This window comes from Panthera tigris, chromosome D3, assembly GCF_018350195.1.
Source record: "Panthera tigris isolate Pti1 chromosome D3, P.tigris_Pti1_mat1.1, whole genome shotgun sequence".
In the NCBI taxonomy this organism is placed as follows: Eukaryota; Metazoa; Chordata; class Mammalia; order Carnivora; family Felidae; genus Panthera; species Panthera tigris.
The window spans coordinates 35,021,707-35,043,455 of NC_056671.1; the positions used below are offsets into that span (position 1 = coordinate 35,021,707).

At 40.5% G+C, this 21,749-nt stretch overlaps 1 protein-coding gene across 4 annotated transcripts in view; it reads right to left on the reverse strand.

Moving 5' to 3' along the window:
* Positions 1 to 16,607: 16,607 nt before the first annotated feature.
* The window catches only part of TWSG1 (twisted gastrulation BMP signaling modulator 1), a 73,412-nt gene continuing 68,270 nt past the window's right edge, over positions 16,608 to 21,749 (reverse strand). For all 4 annotated transcript variants that reach the window (XM_007083533.3, XM_015538087.2, XM_042962240.1 and 1 more), the window contains exon 5: positions 16,608 to 19,627. In XM_007083533.3, coding sequence (XP_007083595.1) covers positions 19,446 to 19,627 — 182 coding nt within the window. In that variant the 3' untranslated portion in view covers positions 16,608 to 19,445. The remainder of the gene's footprint in view (positions 19,628 to 21,749) is intronic.

The following is a 21,749-nucleotide window of genomic DNA, read 5'->3' on the forward strand; positions in this document are numbered from 1 at the left end:
GATTACATTAGTAAGAATTTCTAACATGTCAGGCGAGGGAAAAAACCTGCCAAGCCTTAAATTTTAAAAATTGCAGGTTGCTTGCTTTTTGGTTTTTGTTTTCTTGTTCAGTCATGACTTTATTTATTCAATAACCATACATTGATAACCCAGTATCAGAGAGACTATACTGCTTACTGGGTATATTATGGTGAACAAGGTACATGTGTAACTTCAAGGAGCCAGCAATTACAACAGAGTATAAAGGCTATGAAGGAATGAAGAGAGAATTTTGAAGGAGTTGCAGTGAGGAAGCCTAAGCCAGCTTCAGAGACGATGAAGGCTTCCCAGAGGAGTTGAGGCAAACAGGGACAATTGTGACAAAGGACAATTCAGAATGCACCAGTTGTGCTGAGGGAGGAGAGTTAGGGAGTAAATTCCTGAAAGGATCAGCAGAAGGCACCAAAATATGGAGTTGAGAAAGAGCTTGGAGAACTCTGGAAACCTCATGTCTGTCTGTCTGTCTGTCTTCCTTCCTTCCTTCTTTCCTCCTTTCCTCCCTTTTTCTATTTTCTTTTCTTTCTTTTTCTCTTTTTCTCTTTCCTTCCTTCCATCCTTTATTTTTAATTATTTTTTAATGCTTATTTATTTTTGAGAGACAAAGAGAGACAGAGCATGAGAAGGAGAGAGGTAGAGAGAGAGAAGGAGACACAGAATCCAAAGCAGGCTCCAGGGTCTGAGCTGTCAGCACAGAGCCCGACATGGGACTCGAACCCATGAGCTGAGATCACAACCTGAGCCCAAGTCGGATGCTCAGCTGACTGAGCGACCCAGGTGCCTCACATCCTTTATTTTTTAAATACAGTTATTTAAAATGGGATTTCTAAGTCTAAAGTCTGCCTTGTATAAAAGTGGTTTTTCTCAAGACAACAACTTAATAAAGCTGACACATTTCCTAAAGTCAACTTGATGGAGATCTTTAGTTTTCTTTTAGTGGTTTTATTTATTCTTGAGAGAGAGAGAGACAGAGCATGAGCATGAGCAGGGAGGGGCAGAGCAAGAGAGGGACACAGAATCCGAAGCAGGCTCCAGGCTTTGAGCTGTCAGCACAGAGCCTGACATGGGGCTCGAAATCATGAGTCGTGAGATCATGACCTGAGCCGAAGTTGGACACTCAACCAAATGAGTCACCCAGGTGCCCTGAGACCTTTAGCTCTTATGTATACTTTACCCAAAGCCCCTTTCCTGGGTAATCTCTGTATTTCTTTGGAGACCCACTACTCCCCCACTCTGTCCATGTGATCTGGGAGGGCTCCCTTGGACCTGGGAGTGCTACCTGGGACCTCTTCTGGAGCTATCTACACAGTGAGGAGCAATTTCTGCTGACACTGCTAGCTGGTACTCAGCCAGCTCCTGGGGCGGCTCCCTTGGGGTGTGCCAGCCCAGCACAGAGCAGCAGACAAGACAGACCATTTCCTGTATTCAGCCACTCCTGAAGCCATGGTGTGCCTGAGCTTTTGGGGTATGTGAATCTCCCAACATCCCCCATCTTGGGCTGATTTGAATTGTCTTTTTGCTACTTGCAACCTAATCTGCCCCTACAGAAACACTAAAAGGAGTCCTTTAGGCTGAAATGAAAGGACACTAGACAGTAACTTGAATCCACATGAAGAAATAAAGAACACTGGTAAAGGTAACTAAAAAGGTAAATATGTATTTTAAAAAGCACAAATATATTTTTTGTTTATAAGTCTTTCCCCCCAATCTGATATAAAGACACCTGCATAAAGGAATAATTATAAATCTGTATTGATGGACATACAAAATATAAAGATATAATTTGTACGATAATAATATCAAAAAAGAGGGATGTGATATTGTGATTTTTTGGTCTTAAAAACCTTGGAATTTCCTAAGTGATAAGAGCCATAAAGGTGGCTTTTCTAATTCATAACCAGCTCCTTTCAACCACAGGTGAGTTTATGTTAATTCCATGACTTTACTTGCCCACCCTCCCACCCCTCCAGCCCTATCAGCTGAATTGACTGAACTCAGTGGTCACCAATGGTCAGTGATCCACTCAATCTTGCTTATATAATAAAGGCTCCATAAAGTCTCCAAAGGACTTGATTCAGAGAGTTTCTGGGCTGGTGAATAAGAATGGATCCACGTGTGGCCAGAGGTGGTAGGAGGGGGTTGCTTTCCAGACTCCACGGGGATAGAAGCTCTTGTGCTTGGGATCCTTTTGGACTTCACCTGATGTATAGCTTCATCTAGCTGTTCACTGCTAACCTTTAACCTTTGTAATAAACCAGGAATTTAGTAAGTAACTGTTTTTTTTTTTCTCCTGAGTTCTGTGAGCTGCTCTCGATAATTAGTCAAATCCGAGGAGAGTGTAGTAGAAATCCCTGATTTATAGCCAGTCAGAGGCACGAGTGACAGCCTGAACTTGAAGTGGGAGGCAGTCCTGCATGACTGAGCCCTCAACCTGTGTGGGATCTAACGCTATCTCTGTAGAGAGTGTCAGAATTGAGTTGAGTTGTACAATACGTAGTTGGGGTGTACCACAGAGTAGGAAAATTGCTTGATGTATGGGAAAACCCTCCTACATCTGAAGTCAGAAATGAAGCACTGAGAGTAGAATTCAGTAATGAGTAAAGGAATCAAGCGTTTTCTTTACAAGAGCAAGAAAAGCAGGGGAAGATATGGAGCTACACAGAAACAAAGTTCTTGTACACTATTGAAATTAAATTGACACTAATCTGAAGTAGATAAAGTACAAATATTTTCATTGTGATTCCCAGTGCAACCATTAAGAAAATAATTCAGAAGAATATATAGTGAAAGAAATTACAAAAGAATTAAAATACAGACTAGAAAATACATAGTTAATGCCAAAAAGTTTTAAAGGGCAGTAATGAAGGAAACATAGGAAGAAAAAAAGACATAAGACATATAGAAAAGAAATAGTAAAATGGCAGACATACATCTTTCCTTATCAGTAATTACATTAAACATAAATAGATTAAAAATTCTGGTTAAAAGGTAGAGTTTTGTAGTACGGATTTAAAAAAAAAAATGCTCCAACCATATGGTGTCTACAAGAGACAGACTTTATTTAAGTTTATTTATTTATTTTGAGAGATAGAGAGAAAAACATAATCCCAAGCAGGCTCTGTGCTGTCAGTGCAGTGCCCAGCACAGGACTTGATCCCACAGACTGAGAGATCATGACCTGAGCAGAAACCAAGAGTTGGACACTCAACCAACTGAGCCACCGAGGCACCCCAAGAGACACACTTTAGATTCCAAGATGCAAATAGGTTGAAAGTAAAATGATGGAAAAAGATATCATGCAAACAGCAACCAAAACAAATCTAAAGTGGCTATACTAAATTCAGATCAAATAATCCTTCAAAAAATTGCTACTAGATGTTTTCAACAATAGCCAAATCACAGAAAGAGCCCAAATGCCCATCAAATGATGAATGGAGAAGATGTGGTTTATATGTACAATGGAATACTACTTGGCAATGAGAAAGATTGAAATCCTTCCATTTGCAACAACGTGCATGGAACTGGAGGGTATTATGCTAAGTGAAATAAGTCAGTCACAGAAAGACAGATATCATGTTTTCACTCATATGTGGAACTTGAGAAACTTAACAGAAGACCATGAAGGAAGGGAAGGGGAAAAAATAGTTTCAGAGAGGGAGGCAAATCCATAAGAGACTCTTAAATACAGAGAACAAACTGAGGGTTGATGTGGCAGGCAGGGGAGAGGGGAAAATGGGTGATGGGCATTGAGGAGGGCACTTGTCGGGATGAGCACTGGGTGTTGTATGTAAGCTATGAATCACGGGAATCTACCCCTGAAACCAAGAGCACACTGTATACACTGTATGTTAGCCAACTTGACAATAAATTATATTTAGAAAAAAGAAAAGAAAAAAATAGTAAAGTGGTTGTTCCATTTTCATATGACCTACATGGTTTCTAATAAAAAGTCAGGAACTTTTCAAGCCAAAAAAAAAAAAAAATTGCTACTAGAGACAAAGAAGGACATTTTATAATGATAAAGGAGTCAATCTATCAAGAAGATATAACAATTATATACATATATGCATCTGAAACTATAGCCCAAAAATACATTAAGCCAAAACTGACAGAATTGAAAGGAGAGATAGACAATACAACAATAGTTGGAGACTTCAGTACCTAATTTTCAATAAGTCTAGAACAATTAGAAAGAAGATCAATAAGATAATAAGTGAGAGAATTAAAATGGTACAATGTTTGATTTATTTTTGAGAGAGAGACAGAGAGACAGAGCGCAAGCAGGGTAGAGGCAGAGAGGGAGACACAGAATATGAAGCAGGCTCCAGGCTCTGAGCTGCCAGCACAAAGCCCAATGTGGGGCTTGAACTCATGGACCTTGAGATCATGACCTGAGCCAAAGTCGGACGCTTAACTGACTAAGCCACCCAGACACCCCTAAATGTTTATTTATTTTTAAAATAGAGTGAGTGTGCATAAGCAAGGGAGTGTCAGAGATAGAGGGAGGAGAAGGAGAATCCCAAGCAGGCTCCAAGCTGTCAGCACAGAGCCCAAAGCAGGGTTCGAACCCACAAACTGTGAGATCATGACCTGCGCTGAAGTTAGAAGCTTAACCAACTAAGCTACCCAGGTGCCCCGAAGACATGGTTTTTAAGGGCACCTTTGGCTAAATCTTGGTTCAAGTCTTGTCCTCTAATCTGGCCTCTGTCAGCTATCAGGTTCTCTGGCATCCATTTTTACTGAGGTCATAGGAAACCTCAGTTAGCTGTCTTGTTTAATGGGGAACTTGTTTTTTAACTTTGGAATGCTTTAGTGGACCTAGGATACAAGAATCAAAACCATATTATCAGTGTTTTTGTGTTAAGAATTGGCATATTTAATTGCATGTTGAAGAGGATTTCACTTATTAGAGCACAGTCTCATAAATCCAATCTAAAGTGTGTAATTAAGAAATTGAAGTAGGCTTAATTTTAAGTTGAAAATTAGTTAATTAAATTTAAGTTGAAATCTTCCTAAATTTGTGTGTAGAATTGGAACTTTCAACAGGTTCCACTTATTATAAATTTAAGTACTCAGCAAACACTGAAGGACAACCTTGAAAACTAGATTGTTAAATATATACCTACATGTTAAACTGTTAGAAATAATATTTGCTGTGTTTTTAAACTTTTGGAAGAACCAGGTTTTTTTTTATGCTTATTATTATTATCATTATTATTATTATTATTATTATTATTATTAGTTTTTTGAGAGAGGGAGAGAGACAGCATGAGCAGGGGAGAGGCAGAGAGACAGGGGGACAGAGGATTCCATGCTGGCTCTGTGCTGACAGCAGAGAGCCTGATACAGGGCTTGAGCCCACAAATCACGAGATCGTGACCTGAGCTGAAGTCAGACGCTTAACCAACTGAGCCACCCAGGCACACCAGAGGTAGTTTTTTTAATTTTGTAAATCAAATAAATTAACCATTAATTTTTAAAATGCATATTGATTTCTGATTAGGCCTTTCTGCAGCAAAAGTTGCCCTCAAGGATACTAAAAACTTTGCATCAACAACATGCATGATCTTCTTGCTAGGTTGCTAGAGAAGTCCCCTAGTCTCCAAGTCTCCTAGACTACCAGCAGTCCAGAAAGACCCTAAGCCACCCAACAAAGATGCATTTGCAACACCTACACATGACCCAATGAAAACCTGGACACTGGCTGGCAGAGTGGCAATTCACAGTACCTGGTTACTTCCTGACTAGGGTTGGGGTGCTGCTGAAGAATTCCTGAGGTTCAAGGCTAAGCTGAGCCCTTCTTTGGTTGGCCAGTGAAAGGGGTGAGGGGTAGGCACAAAGGGAAAAAGTGTCCAGCCTGATAAAACATCCTTTACAAGGGGCCTGAAAGCAGTTCAGTAGGATCATGAAATTGATAAGGGACAGAAGCAGGACAATGTTTACCCTTAGCCAAGAAGGCTGGCCTAAAGCCTGCATAGTTTCAATAAACATCGAATATGTGCTGCTTGCTACATTCTTTAAGGGTCTCACAACTGCCCGCATATGTAACCTATAGTTAATATTGAATTGAATGACAAGCACCAGAGGAATCTTGCAGAAGTAGTTTTACAAGTAGAAATTCAAAGAAATGTAAAGAGGCTTCTGTAATCTGACACTTCCTGCCTGCCCCCTTCCCTTTGATCACTAAGTATGAAACCACCCACCAGCCTCACACAGAAAAACGTGCAATTCTTTCTGCCCACGAGTTCTGACCTTGTGCTACTTAAAATAAACTTACTCAGATGCATCTTACCATCTCAAGAATTCTTTCTTGATGGTTGTGTTCAATGACTTCACATCGTTTTTGGTGGCCTGTACCGGGATAGCGACAAAATGAATCCAAGAGCTTCAGTGCAGCTTGGGAGTCTCCTTTACTACACCCCCTCTGCCACTCCCCCCCCCAACCCCCTTTTTTGTCTCTTACCTGTTCTTTTTCGGAGAGGTCCTGAATAGTACAACCCTTCAGAATGTGCCATGTCTGAGTGCTCAGGAGAGAAGCTCTTGCCTGCGGCTACACTAGAGAAAGGGACAAACTCCTGCCACCTGGCTGGACACTAGTACCTTGGCCATAATGGCATTGGGCTCAGAAATCAAGCTTTCCTTCTTTTATCTGTTCTTTGAATCCTTATATTCCTATCACTGGACAGCCATACAGGTCATTAGGATGGCTGTGAATTTTAAGAGTTCTGTGTAAGATTCCCTCCTAAATAATCTGGTGTCATCTCTCGATGAGTATAAAATTCAAGATACATCTGACCGCATGCTTGTGGGAAGGGAATGGTCGGAGCTATTACCTAGTTGGGGCATTCACCCAATGGAAGACTACTCTCTTGGGATTGGATCATGGATAAAGCTCATGAAAAAGTCACCTGGATTAAATAGGAGTTCTATACTTTCATTTTTTCATGTCTCTCATTTGTTCCTACCTGTGGGCTGTTTGGCATTCTCAGTCCTGCTCTCAGATTCGAGGTACTTCTAGCTTAGTCATAGGATGTTTAATACAGTATAAAATAGCTGCCCCTTCTCAACGAAGGCCAGGATCCCATCCATTAATACTACATCTACAGGCTAGGCTTACAACAGCTATTGTTATTGGTCCTCAAATATATCAACTCCCTCAAAATTGAAAGAGGCAGCCTCAATCTTTGCAGCATTTCAGTCCGTCTACCGGCACCTACTGTAGCCTAGGATGGAGTGGGGGAAGTAAAGGGAGGTCAACATCCCTTCTCAAGTAGTACAAGGGTGTCAGAACAATCAGGAAGAAGGTCGACTCCTGCCACTCAGCACCCCAGGAACCTACGGCAAAATTCCTGATGGGATGCCACTTGGAAGCCAAGGGGAATTTTGGTAATGGACTCATAGTTAGTTAATACACTGTCCTCATTTTGTAGGATTTACCTATGGGATCGACTTCCTCAATCCCAAAGGATTTCCTCTTGGGCTGTCTCCTAACATATTAGAATCAATTTGGATTTAAAGAAAAAGTGCAAATGGGGCACCTAGGTGGCTCAGTCAGTTGAGCACCCGACTCTTGGTTTCGGCTCAGGTCACAATTTCAGAGTTTTGTGGGTTCGGGCCCCACATTGGGCTCTGCGCTGGCAGTGAGGAGTCTGCTTGGGACTCTTTCTCTTTGCCCCTCCTCAACTTGCACTGTGTCTCTCTCAAAATAAATAAACTTAGAAAAGAAAAGAAAAAAGAAAAGAAAAGAAAAGACAAGAAAAGAAAAGAAAAGGAAGGGAGGGAGTGCTAAACCATACTTCCCACTCCAAATAATAAACATTACGCCCCCTAGTTAACAACTGTCAATTAAAGATAGACATCCAACCCCCAGGGTGTGCAGCTCTTGAGCTTGTCTACTCTCAGATCTTGAGAGTGTACTTTTCACTTTAATAAATTGTCCCACTTCTGTTACTCATCTGCTATGCTGTTTATCTACCCTTGAATTCCTTCTTATGACAAGATCAAGAACCTTTGGCAACTCCTTTGGGTCAAGCTGGGTCAAGGTTCCAGTGCCCAGGGTGTCTCCAGTTCACCTGGCAACATCTTTTTGGTGACCATGAAGGGACAAGGTAACAGGCTGAACAACCCTTTGGTTGAGTCTCCAACTCTCACCTTCCTTGTTCTGGAGAGTTGCTTAGTCACTGTTCTCCTCTGTTTTCTCCCTCTTTCTGATCTACTCGAGAAAAGACCTAAAAAGGAAACAAAAACCACTGGTTTGCCAGATTAAATGCAATCTCAGTGCAGGGGAGACCTCCTGTCTCCCAAGAAAACTTATGTTGATTGAAAGGAAAGATGGGCAGGGGCTCCCACTCCAGGAGGCGCACTAGGCTGAAGAGGTAGGCAGGTTGGGGATGCCCCTCTGCACCAGGGATGATAGTTTGGTGGTTTCTGAGAGATGTCCTTGAGGCCAAGACTATCCAAGGCAATGCTCTTGAGGTTCAGCAGGGACGCCTCTAGTCCAGGTGACTGTCACTGTCTTTCCTCTAAATTCTCAATTCCATCCAACACTCCCTTGAGATATATCTTGAGAAACTGGAACCAGTTTAACCCTGATCCCTCGTATGCTTTCTTCCTAAGTCTGTTCCTTTTGTAGCACTATTGGCCTCAATATAAACTAGAGGATGTAGAAGTCTGACCAGAAAAGTGGACCGAGATCCGATGTGGTCAGGCTTTTATGACCCTGTACCAAAGCACTTATCTGTCCATTCTCCTTTAGGTGACCTGAGAACACCCATCTCCTCCCTGTCTACTCCTCAATCACCATCAGCTCAGCTATCTCAGGCCCATCTACTTCTGTTAATCCATCACATCACCTATGTTCTGTCATGTTCTCTGGTGGCCCCCACCCCACCTCTCTTGTAAACAGGTTGCTGCCAAGATCTTGCACACACCTCTCTTTTCCCTGACTCACTCATCTCCTCTTTGCTTCCTCTTTTCTGTGTCAGGTCTGAAATATATCTTGAGGGGACCAGATGAATGCTGCCTGACTCTTCTTGTATGTGGGGGCTTCTCCCTCATTCATTTCCGGGTTAATGGCCACGATGTTGGAAGTCGGTGGCTAGTCTACTTTGGGATGCCCAAACTCCTTTTGTTTCGGAGAGGTTCCCTATCTTCCCCAGCCCGACACGGGCTGCCTATTTTCACTTTTTGTTGGTGGCAAGAAAATGTGCATCTGTTCATCTGCCCAGGGCTGATGAGCTTTAGGATGAAAAGTCCTCTTTATTCTGTCCCCTCCAGCCTTGCTGGTGGCACCTTACATCTTCTGCCTCTACCTCCCCCTCCTCCTGTTTCTTGGTATGGCTTACATAACCAGGTCCTGTACCATCCTCAGTGCCTCTGGAGCCATTGGCTCCTGACCCTCTTATCCTCACTGTCAAGGAGTGAAGAGCCCCAAGCTGTGGGGCCACCTCCTTTGGAGGTTCAAACTGAAGCACCTCCCAAATCAGCACGAAGGAGCCCAAGGGTTCCCTTGGACTGAAACCACCCCCTCAGATTTCCCCTCAGTTGCCTCAAGTAAAATTGACAGTGGGGGACAAATGGATGGACTTTTAGTGGGTACAAATGCAACATATTCTGTATTAAAGCTAATTTAAGTTTGTTAGTTTAAGATAGACATGTCTTTAGAGTTACTTTTTTTTTTTTAACATTTATTTATTTTTGAGACAGAGAGAGATAGAGCATGAACAGGGGAGGGGCAGAGAGAGAGGGAGACACAGAATCGGAAGCCGGCTCCAGGCTCTGAGCCATCAGCCCAGAGCCCGACGCGGGGCTCGAACTCACGGACTCACAGACCGTGAGATCGTGACCTGAGCTGAAGTCGGACACTTAACCGACTGAGCCACCCAGGCACTCCTAGAGTTACTTTTTACCAAGGTTTACTAAGGGCTAAATAAGCTTATGTTATCTTTGTTGCCATTTGTCAGAAGATGGCTTCAAATGATGTTTAATTTTGTCTGTCTCGTGAGTTTTCTCGGGTAATTGTTAGGAATGAGTAGGTTGAATAAAAAGGTTTATAAGTAGAACTTTTAAATAGCCTCCAGAAGTTTTGGTAACCTGAAACTTAGAAGTTTTGTGAAGTCAAATGATAAACTGGATTGAATTCATTGGATATCTAAGTATTCCAAACAAGATAAAGATTACTGACATAGGTTTTTGCCTTTGGCTTCTTATTGCAGAGAAACTGAGGGTAGTTGAGTCTGTTGGTAAACATGATTTTATGCTTTATTGAATGGTTGTACTATGGGAAAGCATGTTTTTAGAAATTTATGAAATGTATTCATAAATTTGCCAATCTAAAGAATTCTGGTATAGGGGCGCCTGGGTGGCTCGGTCGGTTAAGCGTCCAGCTTCAGCTCAGGTCATGATCTCACGGTCCGTGAGTTCGAGCCCCACGTCGGGCTCTGTGCTGACCCCTCACACCCTGGAGCTTGTTTCAGATTCTGTTTCTCCCTCTCTGTCTGCCCCTCCCCTGTTCATGCTCTGTCTCTCTCTGTCTCAAAAATAAATAAACGTTAAAAAAAATTTTTTTTTAAATACTTTAAAAAAAAAAAAGAATTCTGGTATAACAGACAGTTCACAATTAATTTTCAGTGGCAACTAGTTTCCTTAAGTTAAAATTCTCCTAAATGTAATTAAGACTGATGAAATGCTAAGCAACTCAACCCTGTATGGAGGAAAACAGGAAATGTACAAGGAAGGTATAAGAAATGAGAATACACTTTGTTGAGGGAAACGTGTTTGATTTGTGTCCTAAAATCAGATGGGTTATTTAGAGAGAAAAGGCTTAGGACAAAATCTGAATGAAAAAGAAAGTTATAGAAGATTTGTGAAGGGAAATCGTTGGAAAATAATTTTATATGTGGTCAGGACTAAAACTGAGATAAACGGATTTTAAAGGTACACTGGTATAAGATGGAAATTTTGATTTTATCTCTGTTAAAAAGACAAAGTTTTCTTGGATTATTGGTCTGCTCTCAATAAAAAATTGTAAACAAAGGTTTTTTTTTTTTTCTTTATCTGCCCAGAAAGCCAAAGCTTCTGTGTTTTGTCTTTATCAGGCCTTTGATTACTTCAGAAAGTTAAAACTTCTCAATAAAAAAGGTAAGTTTTGTGAACAACTGTATAACCTTCTGTAGAATCTCTTATTGCCAGCTTGGTTAATGAAATATTGAGTTTTATACTGATCTGTGATTCTATTTAGCCATGTGCTTTGAAACTTCCCAAGATTCAAATTCTAAATGAAATATTTTTTTTTAAAGTTCATTTTTGAGAGAGATGGGGCAGGGGATTGGGGCAGAGAGAGAGGAAGAGAGAGTATCAAACAGGCTCCTCATGGTGAGCGCAGAGCCTGACGTGGAGCTCAACTCATGAACCCGTGAGATCATGACCTCAGCTGAAATGCAGAGTCAGATGCCACCCAGGCACTCCCTAAATGAAGTCCCTAAACCAAGTCTTTTCAACTAAATAGGCTTGTTTATTTGGTATGTTAAGTTACCTGGGAAAGTTGTCAAAGAAATGATGATAAACCTTAGGTTACATTCTTTGGGTAAATGCTGTAACTCGTCTAGAAAATATATGAAATTCTGAACGTTTTAATATTTCCTGGCATAAGGTCATCACTTGACATTCTAATTATTAAAATACTATATGTCACAGAAATAACCAGATTTCCTTGCCAACTGCATTGTTACAAACTCTCTTCAGATCTTTAACCATGTCCATTTTTGAGTCTTTTGTCTTGTACAGTTATCGTTCTGATGCTCTTGCAGAATGAGTTTTGTCTTCAAGATTGATGAAAAGGATTTTCTAACAAACAGGTTTCTGGTATCTTTAAGATCATAAAACTAAACTGGATAAGAATTTCCAGAACGAATGGGAGAGCTGCATCAAAACAGAAGAATTAGCAACATGGGACTGAATGAATTGAGGAAGATGATTATAGTGTTTTTATGACTCCTGTTTGAAACATTGCTGGTTCTCCAATGTTTGCTCTTCTAGAGTTAATAGTTTTCTCTTAGGATATCTGTGACTTACAGAATTATGATAAAATATTCCTTTGTGAACAAGTTGCAACACTGGACCCTCTGAAATTCAGAAACTCTCAATGAGTATTCTTTCATGGGAATATAATTATTTGCATAAGTTCAATGAAACTCTGTTCTCCTTATAACAGGACACCATTGGAAACATTGGTTATATTACCAAGGCTTTTGACTAGAATGTCACGAGGGCCATGCATAGACTCAGATATGCCCAGGCAGCTTAAAGGAACTAAGGTTGACTTAATGGAGCCAAAAAAGCCCCTTGGAAATATCAGCCTGATATCTTGCTTACAGAGTTCCCAGCAGCCTTACCTGGTGAGTAAAAGAAGGTCACTTCCTGGCAGGTGCGGGAACCTCAGGATATGTTGATGACCTTGAGAAGAGAGAAATTCACCCAAATCTATAGCTATTGCAGGCAACTCTGATGGCAAGTATTTGGCTTGGCTTTGGCCTCAAGAGGCTATTGAAAGTTCAATCTGGAGATTCATTGTAAAAAGTTCTAGCAAAGCAGATTTTTTAAAAGATCTGTACGATTAATCACTATTCTTACTGAGTTTATGTAAATAATTAGGCCACATTTGTCAAAACTGGACTTGTTTTACAAAGAAATTCGACTTGATGTGGCTATCTCTGAGAAAAACAAGGGTGATTATAGAAAGAAAATACGTTTCAGTAATACATCTTTGTAGATATTTGATTTTAATACTATTTATTATAAGCTAGACTAGATCCTCAATTCTTTTGGTTTCCTCAAGAATTTGGCTACGGCTCTCCAAACTAAGGTTTCCAAACTTCTTCCATTCTCTTGACTTAAAGTCATTAAAAACAAAAACTGCCCTTTTTTTCCAAAAGCCCTGAAAACAAGTTGCTGGACAACTTGAGGTCAACTTCAGACAAAATGCCCAAAACTCATGTACAGTCTTTGTGCCTGTCAACTACAGTCTTTGTGCCTGTCAAAAGGATCACCAGAGACATCTGAATTACAAACCAGGAAAACGCATCTTTCTCACTGGCAGCATGCGAGACTCTGACACTGGGTTTGTAATTTGTTCTAACCTATATTTTTCTTTTGTTTCCCTAAAAGTGCCTCTTATAAATTACCTGATTGCTTGCTAAACAAAACAATCTATATGATGGGTAACACCACCTGCTACACAAGTAAGGCCTTAAATGACTCTCAAGATAACATTACATTATTTATTAAGCACTATAGTAACTCATGAGTAAAGCAGTTCTACAAAATAGAATGGCATTAGATGCCTTCACAGCAGCACAAGGAAGGACATGTGCCGTTATTAAAATGGAATGTTGTGTCTCCAATACAGATGGTGACAAAAGTGTAACAGGATTCCTTACAGATATGAATAACCAGATTGGTGGTCTTAAAGACTCTCCATTGCCACTTGATGATTGGTTAAATTCTTGATCTAGAGGTGGACTATGGTCTACCCTAAAGGGTCTTATCACACTTCTTATTTTTATTATATTAATCCTAATGTGGTGTCTCTTTCCCTTTGTTCTTTCCTATTGTCGAGGTACACGTAACCAGTTCCTGATTCCTTTGCCCCGCTGACAGATGATCCCTACTACACGAAACAATCCTTCCTTGACATCCACTCTGGACTCTGAAGCAGTGGCCTTCTGTGATTATTATTCATAGGAACAGACAGTGACCAATTTTGGATCATAGGTAGGAATATCTCTACAACTCCCTGTCAGCTTGAAGAAGTTACAGACGATGAGCCCTTTGCCCTTCAACAACCTTAAAGATTTAAGGACCGAAAATTGGTTAGGGGGGAATATGATGAGGGACAGAAGCAGGAAAATGTTTACCCTTAGCCAAGAAGGCTGGCCTCAAGCCTGCATAGTTTCAATAAACATCAAATATGTGCTGCTTGCTACATTCTTTAAGGGTCTCACGACTGCCTGCAAATCTCACCCATAGTTAATATCGAACTGAATGACAAGCACCACAGGAATCTTGCAAAAGTAGTTTTACAAGCAGAAATTCAAAGAAATGTAAAGTAGCTTCTGTAATCTGACACTTCCTGCCTGCCCCCTTCCCTTTGATCACTAAGTATGAAACCACCAGCCTCACACAGCAAAATGTGCAGATCTTTCTGCCCACGAGTCCTGACCTCATGCTACTTAAATAAACTTACTAAGTTGCACCTTACCGTCTCAAGAATCTTTCCTGACCGTTGAGTTCAGTGACCACACATCAAAATGGAAGAGGTCTGAGGTGGGCCTGGTTGGATGAGCGGGACCAGAATGGGGCCCTTAGGGACCTGCTGAGGAGTTGGGCCTTTATCTGAGGAGCCAGCATTTTAAGCAGAAGTATGAGAGGACCTGCTATCATTCATTCATCCCTAAAGCATCTGTGTCTGCCATGTGTCCCACACTTAAGGGTGCTGGACAACTGTGTTCAAGGCAGTGATAAAGAATCAAGTTCCCTACCCTCATGGGCCTCACATGCTAGTTAGAGGAGAATAGAAAAGTCACCGATAAATACTTTCGGGGAGTTACCCGATATTAAAAAAATAAAATGGTAATAGGAGGGGTGACTGGGGAGAGGCCATTCCTTGAGAGATGGTAGTAGAGATATTTGAGCTCGGACAGGAATAAGAACAAGCAAACAAAATCTGCATAAAAAGCAGAGGGCAGCAGAGGAAACAACTCACGCAAACCCCAAGGGTGGCATAAATGTGGTGTGCTGAGGGAGGGCAAGGTCAGCAGCAGAGAGAACAGGAGGATGAGGGAAGGGGGTGTGAGGCGGGAGGAGAGGACAGTGAGGCCGCCGGTGGATAAGGCTGAGAGAAGAAAATGCCATTCCACAAACCCAGGACCCCAACAAGTCTTCTCTCATCATTTTCTTCAAATCAAGTAAAATCTGACCCAGAGCCCTATCGCAGCCAACATCTGCCAAGAGCAAGGCTCTGTTACCTACCCTGCATCTCACAGGATCCTAGAGGCAAGTCTGGGGGCCCTAGACACGGAGGGTGGGGCTGGGCTCCTAATAGCCGTAAGTTGAAACCTCTAGAAGGAGGCAACTGCTGACTTTGGAACCAGGACACTTCAGGGCACATTGAGGCCTGGAGCACAGTCCCCATGGTCTGGGAGACCCAGGCCTCTTCCCATTTTCTGGCAAATGCGATTGATTGCTTACCCCCACCTCCCCACCCCCTCCCCCAGAAGCAAAATCCACTGAAGCAGAGGAGACTGCTGGAAAACAAAAAGTAGTTGTCTGCTTTGCTCCTACTAGGTAACTTGAGCCCCTGTGGCAAAGGGGCACAAAGGCCTTGCAGTTCGCTGGGATTTGGAACTGGGGTTGGGGAGCTATTACCTGCACATCTGTGTTAGAAGGATCACTCTGGCTGTGGCATCGGGTACATCAGGAGGGCTCACAATGCAATCATTGTTGCCACAGAAGTATTTCGGTGGTGTCTGTGTCTAAATTCAGTGGCTAACTTCAATCAAATCAGGACATTTCGGTCCCCGTGATGGATGAGGGCTCTGTACTTGTCCAGGTTTCTTTCTGAGTCACAGCACCATGCTGGGAGGGCAGAAGTTTTTCTCTCTGCTTTTGTACTGAGAATTCTCATCTCAAAAGCTGGGCCCTGGAGTTGCTGCTGACTCCATCCTTCAAGCACAGACTTCAAAATAAAAAGATGTAAAATGAATTTTTTTTCAAATGGTTAGGAAAAATCTAAGAGGCATAAGAGTCGTAACTCTTAACACCCATAAGCCAATGGAGCGTCCGCCAGCTTAAGGAACTCAGAACATGCCTGGCGTGGGCCGCTGGGTGGGCCTGCCATACTGCAGCCTGCCGGCCTGCTGGCTTCCCCGGCTGAGAGGATCTCGCTCCACTGGGCATCTTCAGATCAAGACCCTCTGCCTCTCAGGGTCACATGACTCACCGCCACTGGACAGCTTCAGCAAAAGAACAACTTTCCTCATCGAATGTATGGTCCTACTTGAAATGAATTCTACCCCCAAACTCCTTAGATTTCTCATTCCGTTAAATCACTCGGCTGGCAACCTGTCCTCTAGAATGTTCCCCTCTCTAGAAGCCCTGTCCACCAAGCTGTCAGAACGTAGATTCTGGGAAACAATGCTGAATCTATCATAAAGGTACCATTTATGGCTCTCAATTCTAATAACGTCACCCCATGAGGGTCACTGTGGGAGAGCGGGGAGTGATTTTCCTACCTTGACCTTCCTGTGACTCCTTCCAACCATCAGATAGATCTCCTGAGCCTTGTAGAACAAGGAGAATGTTAAGTATTTCATTTCAAAGTTTCCCCCGTATTGGAACAAAGCGCATGAAAAAGCAGAGAGCAAACTATTAAAGAGCCTTTGTTTCAACACAATGTGTAGGGACATCCAGAGTGAAGGGTACACGCTTCCCTCAAACTAGAACTTCACTAGACAGAAATGTCACATTTATTCTAGTGTTTGTTCTACACTGAAGTTAGCAAAAAGCAGGACACAGTCATTTCAATTTTTTATTAAAATACTCTTTTGCTTATAGGGACAACCAAAGAAAAAAATGCGTAATTCTACATGTTGCAGATCATGTGAAATACAATTAACATAGACTCTGGGGAATGTAGGATAGATTTTAAAAATCTTCAAGGAAGCTTTCACAAAAACAAACTTTAAATATGTGGCTTATTCATATCTACCTCATTTTTCAGAAGTTTTAGTTTCTTTTCTCTATGTTGATGCTACTCTGCTTTATAAATAATTGTTCAAATATTCTAAAAGCTTACCAAAGCTTTAGAAATATTATTTCTAAATGAAAGCCTCTCTTTTATAGCATTCTATGTAAACAAAGACTTACTTTATTTGAATTATCATTTGATTTGGTGCCACTATTTTGAGTACAATTTCTGCAATAATTAGATGTTATGGGGACAAAGAGAGACAGGAAAACTAACTAGCAGGGGCATGTCTTACCCTAGGAAAGAAACTTTTATATATGGCTTTTCTAATACCTACTGATTTAGGGGTTTTTTGATCTAGTTATAAAATAGTTAACCGAATTTTTGATTAAAAAAAAAAAGAATTTTTACCAGAGCTTCACGTTAGAAGTAAATCATATCTAGAATAGTAATAAAGGGTCTAAATTTTAGTGGGGTTACTGGCTTCTGAAATGCTATACTTTTAATTTGGAAAACATTATTATTAAAAACTTGAAATACATTATAAACTGGTAATGGAATCTTTTAGGTAAACTCTGTCTTTCAATCCCTTCATAAACCACAAAAACAAAGCAAAATTTAATATGAAATTAACCATTGCATTTAGGGATGATTTCTACTGGGAGAAATAGATGTAAGGAAAATCAGTTCAAATACAATAATGGTTCAAGAAATTACCTTCCCAGTATAAGGGCAGAAGAGATATTACAGTTAAAAATTTAATAATGAAGTCCTAATAAAGATAATAAATGCAGTTAAAAAGTGTCATAGTTAAGGCAACATTAAGCACTGTCAATAAACACAGAAGGATTTCTATATTCATAGATATGAAATTACTTTGAAGAATACCAAAGTGGAAATGAAGCACCTGGATGTAGATTCCTTTAAAACTTTCTCTTTTTTAGTTTAAAAGGTTTTAAGAAAACCATTACCTTTGTAGGCATTAATGAAGAAGGAAAGCCAAAATGTTTTCAAGGCACTTTTAAACAGAGGCATTTTAGGTGGAAGTAAGAAAAGGATATCCCAATATTTTCCTATTAAAAAAAATACACGCAAGAGCTAAATTTTAACTTTTTTTTTAAAGGCCAAACGTTTTTGAAAAGGCTAAAGTACCTTTAGTATTCATTAGAGTAGCCTGAAAGAACAGAAAGGTATTAAGGCTTTAGATTTTATGACAGTTAATTATGATATTACATATGATTTTGTAACTAACTATTGTTCATATAATGAATATAAATACAAAGTGTCTAAGAGCATTATCTATTTTTATGTACTAAAATATTTAGACATACAAAAAAGATATTCCTGCAAGTTACTTGTAACTCATAATGTACTGAAAAATTAATAATTTTGTATAGTCAAGAGTCTCTGTAATATAAATATTTATGTTTTAGATTCATGCTTGAAGACTGGGATTTTATTACGATGAAGGACACATAGTATTTAAGCTTATCATTATCGAAATATATAAAACAAAATAGTCTGTAGTGTATTTGGAGTTAACATCATCTTAAACAGAGATTTCTTTTTCATTGCATACCCTTCACCTCCCACTGTCTGATTATACTTTGTAGTGAGAACATTCTATCCAGATGGAAACCTAAAGGAAAGATTACACTATAACAAAATAGTTTAAGTTTGCTTCCCATAAGAATTGCCAGCTTTTTCAACCTTCCCTGTTCACGCCGGTGAGTTTCCTCTTTATCTCCTCCTGTCACTCAGTTTAGGAACAAGGCTCTGCCCACGCTGTCTGTACAACAGGACGAAGTGTTTCCCTGGTGCTCTAAGTGGAGTCTGATTTGGCAGGCACTTCCCATCCTGAGTGTTCCGTAAGCTGGTACCTCAAGTCTGAGAAATGCTTTAACTTCCTAATTCTTTATACCCTAGCAGAATGTTTAATGCAATGTCATAGGTGTGCCTTGCAATTCTTGGTCAGAATTCACCTACATCAGCACTTTGGGCAGGGGCATGTAAGAGAAGGAGAAATTTTCCTCAAAGCTCTGTCAGCATGTGTATTACAGGATGGATTCTGCTACGTAAGAGTTTTAAACTGTAAAATGTAGTAAGCATTTACTTTCTAAAACCAACATTACAAGGTTTGAAATTAGGCCTTTAATGGTGAAATTTATGTGAGTTCTCATCGGACTATCTACCCTATTTATAGAAGAGATAAACGAGACAAGGTACAGTGAGTGAAGACTGGTGTACGACTGGAAAAACTCAGTGTCCCAGGAGTAGTATATGAAGAGATCATAACTTATGTTAATGTGCTCCAACACTTTCAAAACCAAAGGCTTTTGGAAGGCTAGAAAAAAAAAATGACATCGGGCTTTGTCAAAAAACCTCAGATCTTTCAAGAAATTCTCTGTGTACTTGCTTCTCATACGATCAAAGTTGTAAATGTATTTAAGAGGAAAGGGCTTATTGCCAGTGGGCTATAAAATCAACCAGAGCAGTTATAATTATAATTTAACACATTACTGGATTTGTCATACTTTAACTCCATCCAAATTCTTTCTATCTTCTTAACCAGCTAGCATGCTGGTGCAACCAGTAGAGCTCAATGAATAGTTTTTCATATCTTTCTTGTTGTCTAGATTGCTTTGGTTTGCATTCTTCTCCTTCTTTAGAACATGCAGTTCATACATTTGACAGTTTTACTACCATAGTCGATGCATTCTGGACCAATGCACTCGCAGCAGGCGTTATGGAACCAGCGATATTTGGACGCTCCCATGGATTCACAGGATATTTTACACTGATGTATGGACATGCAGTCATCAAAATAAACCACAGTACACATGTGTTCTGAAAAAGAAAAAATTAAGAGCTCAGAGCAAGAAAGCGGAAAATCAGGAAATGCTTTAATACCTGTCTGATATTAATAGTTATTCTTGGTTCTCTTACTGCTGGTCTACACAGGACAATGGATGAGGTGTAGGAAAAAAGATCACATTTGTTAATTATATTGAGAAAGAAGCCAGAGTCCCCCACTCCAGTTGAAGAAGGTAAAGGACTTCCTTAGTCACTTTATCAGATTCTGGACTTTGATCTCAAAGTTAAGGTTACTAGGCTTAACATTTGCTATGCTTCAGAGCTGTGCCTTTTAAATTGGGCCTGCCTGCCTTCCTTCCTTCCTTCCTTCCTTCCTTCCTTCCTTCCTTCCTCCCTCCCTCCCTCCCTCCCTTCCTTCTGTTTATTTATATTTGAGAGAGAGGTGGGGGGAGCACGAGCAGGAAGGGCAGAGAGGGAGGAAGACAGAGGATCTGAAATGGGCTCTGCACTGACAGCAGAGAGCCTGATGAGGGGTTTGAACTCAAGAACCATGAGATCGTGACTTGAGCCAAAGTTGGACACTTAACTGACTGAGCCACCCAGGCACCTCAAATTGGGCATTTCTGATAAGATTTCCTTAGAGGAGAGAATTCTCTGGTTAAAAGAAGTTTGAAAAATACTGTTCTAAACCTATACTGAGAATTTACAAAAAAACAAAACAAACTTAATTCAAATGATGCAAAATGGTTAGCAATACTTGGCACAATTCCGCATTAGCTATTTAAAAACGCTCATGTTATCAGTAGCAATTTCTAGTCTTGCTTTCCAACACAACTATTTTTGATTGTTTCAATTTTTAGTTCTCCTGGTGCTTAATATAATGACCTAGCTAGGAGGATAGGGTACATGAAATAAATAAAGACAATAAAAAATATTAATAGAGAGTGTGTGGTTAGAGTCTGTTATTTTACAGAGCCATTTATAGAACTGATAAATTACCAGGCGTCTGAATAGCAAGGAAAGGTTTAATGGAAAAAAGCGGGCTTGTATTAGGAAGAAGAATGAAATGCAAAGTTACCAGGTAACAAAACAAGGAAAGTCACAAGGAGACCAGTGCAGTGCGCATGGGGAACGGAGTGGAGGCCAGTCCCGCTGCAGTGAAAGGTTGGCAGCAGGAGACAGCAGAACCATCACTGGCTATAGAAGATGAGATCAGGGGGCGCCTGGGTGGCTCAGTCGGTTAAGCGGCCGACTTCGGCTTGGGTCATGATCTCACGGTCCGTGAGTTCGAGCCCCGCGTCGGGCTCTGTGCTGACAGCTCAGAGCCTGGAGCCTGTTTCGGATTCTGTGTCTCCCTCTCTCTGACCCTCCCCCATTCATGCTCTGTCTCTCTCTGTCTCAAAAATAAATAAACGTTAAAAAAAATTTAAAAAAAAAAATAAAAAAAAAAAAAAAGAAGATGAGATCAGGTCAAGACAGAAAACACGAAGGCCAGTACAGCATGAGACCAGGCAGACTAGGGACTGAGCAGACAGGGGAGCTTTGAATCTCCAGGTGATTAGTAACTTTTTTTCATTTATTAATTGAACAAGTATTTATGGATCACCTACTATGGAATGGTCATTATGGACTCAAAGAGTAATGAGAGAATCCAAGGAACTAAGTACAAAATGGTAGACCTATAAGTTAAAAACAGACAACAAGTCAAAACACAAATATGGGGAGAAGGAATAGAGCTAATTTGCTCTAGAGGTAAGAGCAGGGGCACCTAGAGAAGGTGTCAAAGAGGAGAAACTTTGTCTCGAAAGAGAGTTGGTGTTTCCAGGAAACTTGGCTTCCTGCTAATTATTTTATTAAATTAAATGATATTTGAACAAAATTTATGAATTATCATTGAATACCTATTATACTGATTACATTTTAGTGGAGAAAATGGTAGCAAAATACCTTAATAAGGCATATTCCATATATTTCTGATGTTTTCCAAAATCTGCAATTTGTCTCTTAAGGTAGTATAACCAAAAAGCAACAAGAATGCTTACTCTGAGTATCATTAACAAATGCTGTTTTGCTTTTACTACTGATATCCAAAGGTCATACTATTTCAGATAGGCAGGGTTATAAGGGAGGGCACAACAAAAAGCCAAATAAGAAA